The sequence below is a fragment of the Melitaea cinxia genome, chromosome 21 (genome assembly GCF_905220565.1).
Source record: "Melitaea cinxia chromosome 21, ilMelCinx1.1, whole genome shotgun sequence".
Lineage (NCBI taxonomy): Eukaryota > Metazoa > Arthropoda > Insecta > Lepidoptera > Nymphalidae > Melitaea > Melitaea cinxia.
In genome coordinates, this window is record NC_059414.1 from 9,939,660 (window position 1) to 9,952,423 (window position 12,764).

Genomic DNA, 12,764 nt, shown 5'->3' on the forward strand with positions numbered 1-12,764 from the left:
TCTAAACGCGAGTGCGTTGTGGTTTCTGGACCCCATGGACTGGATGAGTAAGTCCTAGTGTGGTTGAGTGTAAGGCGTTATTTATTTACTAGCTGCCCGGAACTTCTTTCCGTTAAAAGTTCATAGTAAAAATTAATTGATTTTATTTTTTTATGTATTAAAACCTTCCGTGGGCCTTAAGAAACATACAAAAAAAATTAATTAGCCAAATTGGTTGAGATCCTCGAGTTAGGCTGCGGAGCGACAGCGTGAGGCTGACGCCAAGGCGACGCCGTTATGCGCTCCTCTACCCTTCGCAATAGAGTGGGAGAAGGGCACCACTATTCCTCCCACTCGTCTCCAGGGAGATAGAGCGCTCACAGTGCCCGTGGGCACTCTATAGACGAAGGCGGCCTGCACATGGCGGGCCAACCGTCGGGGCATCGCGGTAGCATGCGAAAGCGATCCCGTGGCGCCCCGCCATGGCGATGAGGGCACCGCTGGGTTTTAGTGGGTAGTCTGGGTTGGCCAGGAGTCCCACACTACCGCCGGCCACGTCGGCGGGGTGCGTAAAAGCATTTCCCAGCGAAAAAAAAAGCCATTCTCGAGTTATGCGCTTATCATTATTCATCTGTATTTATGTAGATTTATTTATTTATATTTATATGGGTAAAAGAGCTGTTCGCCTCGGTCTACTTATTTGTGCTCTGTTGCAACATACATAGGGTAACCCGGTAGAAACGTTTCAGGGTAAATAGTCAATACGTAAAAGCATGATTATTACAAATGATTTACTTTGCACTAACATGCAACACAGCTTATTATCTCCGATATGATCATAGTTTAGATAGGAATGAAGATATCACGTGTATTGTTAGTTACGCACACAATGGAAGATCGAGTCGCGCCAAAAAATCGCCTCCGCACTCTATTGATACGACATTGACGGATTCGGACAGCGGGCAGGGCTGGGAACCTATTTTTACATATTTGTTTTTTAATAAAAACGTACCTAATGGTGAGTTGTAATTGATAGTTTTTTTAGTGCGAATTCACTGGCTGTGGATAATGTTTATCCTGCAAATAAGTTACGAATAGATTTTAACAGCAGGAGGTAGAATAGAATAGCCTATTAGGACCTGTTTCTCCTCAATTAATAAAATACAACATTTAGATTCATATTTGCAAATAGAAATCTATATATATATGAAAATGAATGCTTGTCTGTATGTCCTTTATAGAATCGTAAGCTATGCATTTGATCGTGATCATGATTTTCAGCAAAGTGTTGTGCATGAGCCCACAAAGGTTTCTGAGTTGGTACAACTAAAAACAAACACATTTTCATTATGTTAATAATTGTTACCATAAGGTAAGACCACGAAAAAAAAAACGTAAACGTCAACAAAAGAAGAATATAGCTTCAATGGTTTCTTGATTAAATGGAAACTTCTAAAATAATAATATAATAGATCACAGCAAAATAATACTGTTTTCAAGCAGTATTGTGTTCCTATTGGTGAGTAAGGTGATAAGAGCTCTTGGTGAAATCGGTGATAGGGTCGGCAATGCGCTTGCGATGCTTCTGGTGTTGCAGGCTCTATAAGCTACGGTAATCGCTTACCATCAGGTGAGCCGTACGGTTGTTTGCAGACCTAGTTATATAAATAAAAACCCAAAACAAAAATAAAATTTTAAACGAAGACGAATCTTCTGCTGTATTTTTTAAAAAATATAATAAAAAATTGGCAACAGTGCGGCAGCCCTCAAATAATAAACATGGTAGAGACGCCGCCCTGACATGTTTACGGGCCAATTATTTGTATGGATTCCGCCGTAATAATGATTTCTTGCGGTCCGTCCGTCCTCACCGCTTCATATATTCGATCTTTTTGCGTTTTCGCGAATTTTGTTATATCTCAGAGTCGAGTGCGAGATTTATCGATTATTTAAGTAAATTAACTTTGTATAAGGAAGTCCGGTTTTTATGACGTCCGAAATGGAACGTATCCATATTTGTCTTTGATTTCTGTGTTACCTACCACATACTATGCATAAAAAATATTATTTTATAAAATACTCTTATACGTTTTTAGGGTTCCGTACCCAAAGGGTAAAAACGGGACCCTAATCCTAAAACTTTCTTTGTCTGTCCGTCCTTCCGTCCGTCTGTCTGTCACTAGGCTGTACCTCAAGAACCACGATAGCTAGACAGTTGCAATTTTCACAAATCACAATTTCTGTTGCTGCTATAACGACAAATACTAAAAAAAAAATTTAAGGGGGGTTTCCATACAAAAAACACCATTTTTGTCTATTTTTGCTCGATATCAATAAATATGGTAATAGGTAGACACTTGAAATATTCACAAAATACTAAGTCGTATATTTAATTTAATAATAAACAATTAAAAAAAATTTAGACAAAAAGATTTGTCTAAATATTTTACCTAGTCAATGGTACGGAACTCTTCGTGCGCGAGTCGGATTTGCACTTGGTCGGTTTTTTGTGTTTTTATAAAGAAACTTTTTTTGTAAACCGTTAATGACTCGCTTGATACGTAATTTTTGATATTTAGTGGATAACTATGAGAAAACAACTATTAAAATAGCACATTCTGCTGCGTTAGTAAATGATCTATTTTTAAATATTAACTATTGTTATTATTATTATTTTGTTGCTTGATTCAGTCTGTGACATTTTACAAATGTTACAGACTGAACAAAGGTCTCTGCTGGACAAAGGTCTTCCCCACCCTATGTAGGAGAAGAGTTAAAGTTTTATCCACCAGGCTACTTCTCTGCAGGTTGGTGGACAGTTTTTTTTTATCGTAAGTAACGGTCACTATTAGGTGTTTATGCAAACAACCTTGACTGACTACTATAAGTGCACTCCTAGACACGATTGAGAGACCCAAAAAGAATATGAACCAGACCAGATATAAATATCTGTACCGATACAAATAAAAATACAAAAAAAATTGAGTGAGATTCGAGCCCACGACAAAACGCACGGCTATGTCAGCACACTTGTCATAATAATTGAATTTAATTATTATACATTAGGTATACATTACAGATAAGTATGTATTGTATGATTATTTTCCAACTGCATAGTAGCGGGGGATGTAGCTCAGTGGTAGAGCGTTCGCTTTGCATGTGAAAGGCCCCGGGTTCGATCCCCGGCATCTCCAAATTTTTACTTAAGTTGAGCTATAAAAACTGTAAATTACATCTTATAGATTTAATTCTAATACTATCACAATTATACATATATACATAAAAAGTGTTTTGAACTAGCTGCCCGGACAGACTTCGTTCTGTCAAAAGTTAATAGTATTTTTTTTTTATTTTTTTTTTTGTATTAAAACATTCCGTGGGCCTTAAGGAACATACAAAAAATAAATTAGTCGAATTGGTCGAGCCATTCTCGAGTTATGCGCTTAACAACATTCATTTTTATTTATATAGATAGATTATTTATCATTGAATTAGTTTTACATTATTAATATATGATATCATTTCTTACTAGAGCTATTATCTAATTAATATTATAATAATTAAAATGTTTATTATATTTCACGTTTTATTAACTACGAGTACATTTAAGGTCATCATTAACATCGTAATACATTTTCTCTAACAGAACAACTACAACTTTTTTACAACAACTGAATTAGTTTTACATTATTAATATATGATATCATTTTTTACTAGAGCTATTATCTAATTAATATTATAATAATAAAAAATGTTTATTATATGTCACGTTTTATTAACTACGAGTACATTTAAGGTCATCATTAACATCGTAATACATTTTCTCTAACAGAATAACTACCACTTTTTTACAACAATTGAATTAGTTTTACATTATTAATATATAATATCATTTCTTACTAGAGCTGTTATCTAATTAATATTATAATAATTGAAATGTTTATTATATGTCACGTTTTATTAACTACGAGTACATTTAAGGTCATCATTAACATCGTAATACATTTTCTCTAACAGAACAACAATGTTGCTAAGCGCATAACTCGAGAGTGGCTCGACCAATTCGGCTAATTTATTTTTTGTGGCCCACGAAAGGTTTAAATACTAAGAAAAAAATTTATAATTAAAAATCTATTAAATTTTGACAGACCGAAGTCTGCCCAGGCAGCTTGTTGTTAATAATATTAATAAAAAATGTATCGAACCTCATTATTATTTAATATTTGCACATCGTAAGGTAGAATATGTTTGGATTATATTAATGTTAGTCTTGTACAACTACAATACCATGATCTTGCAAATAAACGTAAAATAAATAGGTAAAAAATAGCTTTACATATGAGGCACGTCAATAAATTACTTCTATAGTTTTTCTTTCTTGAATGTTTGTTCAACTGTAGAATGAATTTATGTGTATTTGTTTATATAAGTGAATACATAGAGTACAATATACGCTTCTCGTTCGAAAGATTTTTCATTGGGGATGTAGCTCAGTGGTAGAGCGTTCGCTTTGCATGTGAAAGGCCCCGGGTTCGATCCCCGGCATCTCCAATTTTTTTTTGAGCCAAATCGAAGTTTATTAAAAGTTTATTTGAAGTTTACTTGAAGTTAGAACTTTTAAAGTAGGAGTAGTCGTTTGTCTTCACATTAATCGAAAAAAAAACGGAATTTTAACCATCCTTCATCAACCCGTAAGTATAAAACAGCCCTCCCCAAAGAAGCTCTTAGAAGCAGTAAAGAAAATATATGTATATTTAAAGTAAGTATACTGTGTCCGTCTGAATGGTATTTTTACTTACATACCATTTTATCGCTAAGCTTGTAATTGAGTAGAAAATATTTAACTACCCTCAAATTTTTGGGTTTATAATACTTAGTACCCGGGTGACCGAGCTAAGCTCGGTATTTTTAGTAAATCGTGTTTTTTGGAAATCGTAAAGTATAAATACGAATTACATATTGATAAAATATGAATAATATTTTTCGATTTTACCGACATAATAATAAAAAATAAGAACAGTCTATTTAAATAAAAAATAACGAGTGCAATTAGAAAAAGAGAAAGAAAAAATAATTGATCAGGAACATGGGGATTTGAACCATGATCTTCTCGGTTAGACCCGAGCGGCTGATTTCCCACCGAGCTATTTCAACTACATTGGCTTATGCGAAATTTACCTTCGTATTCTAACGATATTTTTTTCAATTCCTAAAAACAGGGATAAAACGACATTTCCTGAAAATGAATCCTAGCTAGATAGATTTATCTCCCCCAAAACCCCCTAAATACTAAATTTTATGAAAATCGTTGGAGCCGTTTCCGAGATTCAGATTCTATATATATATATATACAAGAATTGCTCGTTTAATAGTATAAGATAAGATAAAAGATCAACGAAACTTCTAAAGTCACAATTTTAATTTAATTAAATACAAATTTCACTACCGGATATATTTTTCATTTAAATTTTTTTCCTGTTTTTCTCTGTAATATCCGAAACAGCCTTCCGAAGGCGTCTGGCTGCGGATCGATGAAAGCACGTGACCTGACAGCCAACTGTTTGGACTGTACGACGGGAGATCTTATTCATCACATTTATACTTTTATTAGAATTTAGCTCATATTTCATTTAACACAAGGGTTGAAATCCTGTGAAAGTAATTTCATATGGTTGGGTGTTCGCTGAAGAAATTTTATAAAAACTGTTATCCCCACGTTAGCGCTAAACTACTCTCCTTTTAACGACTCCTGTGAAAGAAAATTTTAATGTCTTAGATTTTGAGCCTGGATTTAGATCTGTATATACATAAGAGTTAAGAACTAGATTCGTCTCAAAAAAGTTTTACAATTTAATAAAGATCTGGATAAAAACTGTAATCTTTTTGTAAATATTTTTTATTGTAAACAAAATCCTCATCTATCTAACTTCATACTGGATTTATTGGCTGTGAGTAAAATACCTACCACATCTCAGAAATTCTCCAGAAACAAAGATTTGGGTATGGTTTTGTATTAACCGATCACCTTCAGGATCGACTCATTTTTTTACCGACTTCAAAAAAAGGAGGAGGTTACTCAATTCGACCGTATATATATATATATATATATATACGTATATATATATATATATATATATATATATATATATATATATATATATATATATTCGGGGATAACTCCGTCGTTTATGAACCGATTTTGATAATTCTTTTTTTGTTCGAAAGGAGATATCCCTAGTTTGGTACCGTGATAAGGAAATCAGGATCTGATGATGGGATCCCAGAGAAATCGAGGGAAACTCTCAAAAATCCACCTAGCTTTTTACTGGGTGTACCAATTTTAATGATTTTTAATTTAACCGAAAGCCGACGTTTATCATGTGGTCACATTTAAATTTTATCGAGATCTGATTACAACTTTTGGAGTAATCTTTGATAATGCGTATTTACTTGACTATTTTTTCGTCTACCTACGTTGTATTACATGTCGATATAATTGAAGTCGGTTTTTCTTCGTTTGCCTGCAAACAAAATTATCTTCCTAATGACTAAATATGCATACACACGAGAATTTTCCAATTCATAATATAATATAATCGAAACTAGATTTTAAATGTAATTTTGAAATTTTACAATAAACGTTTCGGTTGGTTTATAGCGTTATCGATTGCTGTCTACGCCTTAAGAATACATAATGTAAAGATTTCCACGTTTATATGTGCGTTTTATATGCACCTTATGGATAACAAGATAAGTGCTAATTTAGAATAACTCGTGAATGAGGAAATCGGCGGTGAAATTGCAGGTCAGTATGAAAATTCTTGACTGTGTAAAAATAGTACTGTGAGATTTAAATCAACGTAGAGTTCGTCTGTTTTACATATGTAACTCGCTGTTAAAATGTACAATAACTTGATTCATTACACATAAAGCTAGGAAACTTATTTATAATTAAAACTGCAAAGCTACTTTGTTCGCTTTTTTTGAAACGTAAAAAAACGTAAAATTGTCGGGTTTGGTTAGACTAACAACTTCGAAATTTAACGCTTACATTTTACATGTACTTATTGTTTGTTTGTATTATTTGTTGTGTAATACACACTCATGAGGAAATTATGAACATTTTTTAATATCATATCAAAACTTAAGAACGAATAAAAATTCATCATATCCAAGGTTTCGATCAGATGAGTAAATCGTTCCATAGCTTAATCGGCTAAGAGTGCCGACACGATGAGTCGGAGGTGCGGGTTCAATCCCCGCTGGAACAGTCGTACTCATTGCTTAAAAAATAGCGAATCTCTTATTGACAATTTTTTGCTGACACTAAGAAAAACATTTATTTTAAACAAAATACATAGGTGCTAGACATGTTGTATTGAATAACGTGTTAAGTATAATTAAATCATTTAATGTTAAAAATGTATGAGTACTTTTTATAACTATTTTAACGTTTTCTAAATGAAAATTAAAAAAAATCTAATGTTGACCCATTCATACTCGTACGCTTCAGATTTGTGAACGCAACGCGTATTCCAAGCAACTCTACAATCGCCTAGAAACAATCGTAAATCTATTTAAATCCAACCATTTTCATCAGCTTAAAAGTCTACGCCGTAGCACCGTAGCACGTAAAGGGTGCTTATGCTGTAACAAAACTAATTTATTATCCGTCAGAATTCACACGTAATCAGCCGGCTACGCCCACCACCGGCCTCCCCCCCACGCTACGTGCTACAACCAATGGGCTCGCGACATTTGAATTTTAAATCGACACTCGCGATATATAGCTGTTTCGTTCTACGATGTGTGACACTTGCGCGCTTTTAAAATTATGATATTGTTCCTTTTTTTGATTGATATTTTTTGGAATTATATTAAATATTAGTTATTATTTTGTGCTTTGTTATTTTTTAATATATTTGAAAAGTAATTTCTGAGTTTGTTATTTATTTTGTGTGTTATAAAGGAAAAACTACTATGATACAAATACTGTAATAAATTATATTAATGAAATATTATTATGTTATAAAAAATAGTTTGTTTCAATTAATTTATTTTTTGTGATTGTAATTTTCTGAAGTGATGACCTCCTTAAATTACGCAGATTCAAGTTGAACGACTGTTTAAAAAAAAAAAAAATTCTTTACTAAGTGAACTTAATATAAATAATATTTTTTTAATGAAAAAAATAAATACAGTTTTTTCGTAAAATATTAAATTTACTTCGAACGTTTGGTTGTTGATTAATCACATAAATATGAATTAAATCTTCTTCATTTATATCTAAACAAATTAAAATTAAATAAAATACGCTTAATTAGTCAAGTGAAATGGGTACGAGTGAAACGGTAATTACAGGGAAAAGGCAACGTGATTTATTGTCAAACATACAGAGCAGTGAAAAGAATATATATCGTTGAAAGTGTAGGTATTTCTTTGTTAAGTGTTTTAACAATTTTATAGCAATGTCTCTTTTAAACCATTGTATAAAATAAGCAAATAAATAGATAATGATATTAGAAAAGATTAAAAAAAATATATAAAAAATAGTTATATATCATTTAGTACTTCGTAATTTTATAAAAATAAATGAAATAGTTAAAGTTAGTCTTATTGTAAAATAATAATACGTTGTGATTGTAATTGTATTTATTTTTTTAACCAACATTTAGATTAAATGACGAGGAAAATAAATTTTAATAATATATTTTCCCAATTAAATCTTTTTATTTGAGAAAAATGAAGTATTATCATTAATAATGTACAAAATTCTCGTACAATCTCACATACCTCAAAGTCACCGTTACGCATTAGTCATACAATATCATTTCACTAAGCAATTACTACACCCGGCTGAGATAATTTGAGCTCTATCTTAGATCATTTATCCCCTCTATATTCTAAGCCTATGTGAATAAAGAAGAGAGGGGTAGACCAACTTAAAATGGTAGTTCGTTCACTTGAGAATTGCCTGACAGTTACATACGAAATGTATTCGGGGTTAGGTCATAGGTGTAATGTCGTGAGAAAAGAGATTATCTTCTTTATTGTCAAAGCATTTTGACAATAATTGTATATTTCGAATGGAATTTTAGGTTTTTCATGTTGAGACTTAAATTGGCACTTAAAATAAACGAAACGGCAAGATCTCGTGATATTAAACTACTTGTTATGAAAATTAAACTTTATTTGCATTTATAATAAATTACTTTTAAGAATAAAAGTTTGATAAAGGTTAAATATACTTAATAAGATAATAAATTAATATAGTTTAGAACAAATTTAAAGTGATTAGTTTAAATATCCTTAAATAAAAATTGCATAAATTAATATTTAAAAATGCAAAAGGATATTTTAACGGTATCACAAGCATATCTATCGACGTGCAACAACGTACACAAAAGATTAGCCAAAACAATAATTAGGGCACACCCCAATAACGTGGCGTGCTACGTGACGCGCACGAGTGTCACGTAAAGGTAACCCAATTACATAGACGTGACGTTCAGACATTCGACAGCGTCGAGCCTCGCTCGGAGCTCAAGGCTTGTTTCGTATGCCGCTGGGCCGGTTCGGCGCACACATCCACGGGTATAGTTTTGATAGCATCCTCAATGACCGCTGGACCGACAGACTCGGCACACGTGTTCGCGGCCGTCTCGACCAAAATGCATGTTAAGGCATGCACGTTCGCGCGTTTCAGAACGTATAGTTCGACGCGCGGGAAAAGTTTGGCGGTTGACGTTTTCGTGTTTACGTTTTTGTTTTTTTGAATTTTTTTTTCGGATACTTTATCGTGACTGTGGATTTTTATGTGATACGAGTATATATATATTATCTGTGTCTGTGCTAGAGTTTTTTTTCTGTGTAATAGTGATGTCGTTAACCGATTTTTTTGCTGGTACAATTGTTATTTAAAAACACATTTTTACCAAACATTACAATCTTATTAATCCGATTTAACATAAAGGTATTAAGCAAGTTACTAAATTAATAACTTAAAACTTAAACTTCTGACGCCTATTCTCTTGGTTTGTATTAGTGGATAAGAATTAGTAAAACAAACATAATTTAGCGAGTCTAACATTTCACTCCCGCGCACCCGAGCCAACTCAAACAGCTGTTATTGCTTCACAAACACCGGAGTACCCAAACCCGTAATCGCTGAGGTTAACAAAACACTACGCAATAAATACTTTACTGAAGAATAAATATTGTACAGACTCCGATATAATAGGTGCCGGCAACATTCGTAAAATTTTTTTAATGCGTATACGCAATTAGTAAATATATCGTATGATCGAATCGGGTCACGACAATTGACCAACAAAATGGAGTTTTTCCTTTAACATCGATGTTTCTAGTTTGACAAAAAGCTATCGCAAAATTGTTTTATTTCGAATTAAAAAAAAATCTAAATTAAACAAGGTTTTTAATTGATAAGCGAATTTGAAGATTAATTTGCAATTGTACGTTTTCGATTTGGTTAGCGTTTTCTTACTTTCAATTTTAATTATACCTATATTTTAACATATTTGAGAGGTAATTATTCGAAGTATTTTAGTTCTATTGAGATAGGCTTTATATTTTTCAATTTTTTTCTTTTTATTACAAAAACGTATTTTTGTAATATTAATAGATACATTATTTTTGAATTGTTTTGAAGTTATTTGATATGGTAGAAAAATTAACGATTTAATCAAAGACGGTTGGGAACCTATATTTTTTATATTTTAACAGAGAGATTAGTATTACACGCAAGGAGCATTATCCGGAAGTGATCGTATGGGATTAGATCACTTGTTGAATGTAGTACTTTTATTGTATCATTTTGTTGATGTAAAATAAATAGTAAACAAAATAATAGTTAATAATTATTACAGGAGAACTTTTAAGCTTTACTCCTTCACTTAATTAAACATATATACCTATCTATACTGGTTGAGATTCGAACAAAATCATTAAAATATTTAACATAAACATTTTACTAATGTTTATACTAATTTTGCTTAACATAAATAATGTCTTTTTATTTTACAAATTAGTTGATTCTCTTAAGTGATTCTTCATGTTTTGTAATTTAAATCCATATTATAATTTATTTTTTAAACTATTGGGAGTACTTTTAATTGGTCACTTTACAAACCCATCGGTATTATGTGACGATGCTAATGGCTTGGAATGTAAATTGTAGGTAGCTTATGAGAAAAGGCTATATTATATAATCCAGCTAAAAACAGATAAAAATTGTATGGAAATTGTATGAAAATTTTAGAAACCCTGTTTCAAACACAATAGTTTACAATAACTACCCATACAATCATCGTTTTTAATTTGGAACTTTTAGTAGGGGTTAGTCTAAGTTTATAAGTAGGTAGGTATATATTTGAAATATACTTGTATTTATTTCAAGCTTACTTCTAACTAGAAGTTCGAATTGCAATGTTTACAAATTTACTTAAATTTACAGAAAGTAGAAGCATAATAAAATAACACACTAAAATCAAAATGACAATAATTCACCAAAACCGAGTGCTTATACAAACATAACAGTGATAAATAAGATTAAACAATAATGGACAAGTGACAGAGTGACAATGGAGCATCCAGGCGGGTTCGCGTCCTCCCCCTGGGCGGCCATGCTGGGGCACGGCATGCATGGCATGATGCAGCACGAATACACGCACCCGCATGCACATGCGTCCATGCCCATGGATTTGCATGTCCCGCAAACTTTTCCCTACTATCGGTAAGTGTAACCTAAATTAAAATATACCTATTGATGAATAAGTTTAAAACAAGCATAAGAATGTAATAAAATATATCATCATCATCATTTTAGCCTATTGCAGTCCACTGTTGGACATAGGCCTCCACAAGTTCGTGCCGAAAATGGCGCGAACTCATGTGTATTGCACATAGTAACCACGCTGGGCAGGCGGATTGTAGACCGCAGGGCTGGCTTTGTCGCACCGAAGACGCTGCTGCCCGTCTTCGGCCTTAGTATTTCAAAGCCAGCAGTTGGATGTTTATCCCGCTATCGGTCGGATTTATAAGTTCCAAGGTGGTAGTGGAACTGTATTATCCCTTAGTCGCCTCTTACGACAGCCACGGGAAGAGAGAGGGTGGCTATATTCTTTAATGCCGTGGCCGTAAATACATGCGTAGTGCAAATGGATAGAGCGTTTGGAATAATGTGAAATTTGAAACAATGAAGGAATATAAAAAATATGTATGTATGTTAATAAATAAAAAAAAGCTAATATGAACCTGCTACCGATGCTGAACGTAGTTTCTCTCTTCAATAACTTGCATTAAATCCATCGTTACCAAGACCACACTTCATTTTCACTGCGTATCACAAATAAAACTATTATAAACGAATTAAGCGAAAATTTGCAGCGTTGGCACAATTCGATACTAATATTTATTGATTTTCAATATCTGGATTCAATATCTAAAAGAACTGATTTTTTTTTTAATTTTTTATAGTATAAAGTATTAGCACAACGTTCAAATACTATGATTAAGCCCAATTATAAAACTGGTTATGAGTAAAATATGTTTTTTTTAGTCCGTGATTTTTTAGTGCTGTAATACTTATTCGAAATGAAATTGACGCGATACTTAACGAAAAACTCGATGTGCCCGCGACTTCGTCCACATGGAATTTAACAAAAAGCTGTTGTTCAGTTATAGAGTTATAAAATCAATAAATTTCTAAAATAAAAGTAGCATAAGTTACTTCTTATTACATCAGCTATCTGCCAGTGAAAGTCCCA

At 32.6% G+C, this 12,764-nt stretch overlaps 1 protein-coding gene and 2 non-coding genes across 3 annotated transcripts in view; all 3 read left to right on the forward strand.

Annotated features, from left to right (window-relative positions):
- Window positions 1–3,101: 3,101 nt before the first annotated feature.
- Trnaa-ugc lies at window positions 3,102–3,173 on the forward strand. Its single transcript has one exon. It is a non-coding gene; the product is annotated as a tRNA-Ala (tRNA).
- Window positions 3,174–4,458: 1,285 nt separating this feature from the next.
- Trnaa-ugc lies at window positions 4,459–4,530 on the forward strand. The gene has a single exon. It is a non-coding gene; the product is annotated as a tRNA-Ala (tRNA).
- A 7,049-nt stretch (window positions 4,531–11,579) lies between these two features.
- Window positions 11,580–12,764, forward strand: part of LOC123663850 (protein trachealess) — a 217,843-nt gene continuing 216,658 nt past the window's right edge. The window contains exon 1 of the mRNA XM_045598487.1: window positions 11,580–11,731. Within this exon, the coding sequence (XP_045454443.1) occupies window positions 11,580–11,731 (152 nt within the window). The remainder of the gene's footprint in view (window positions 11,732–12,764) is intronic.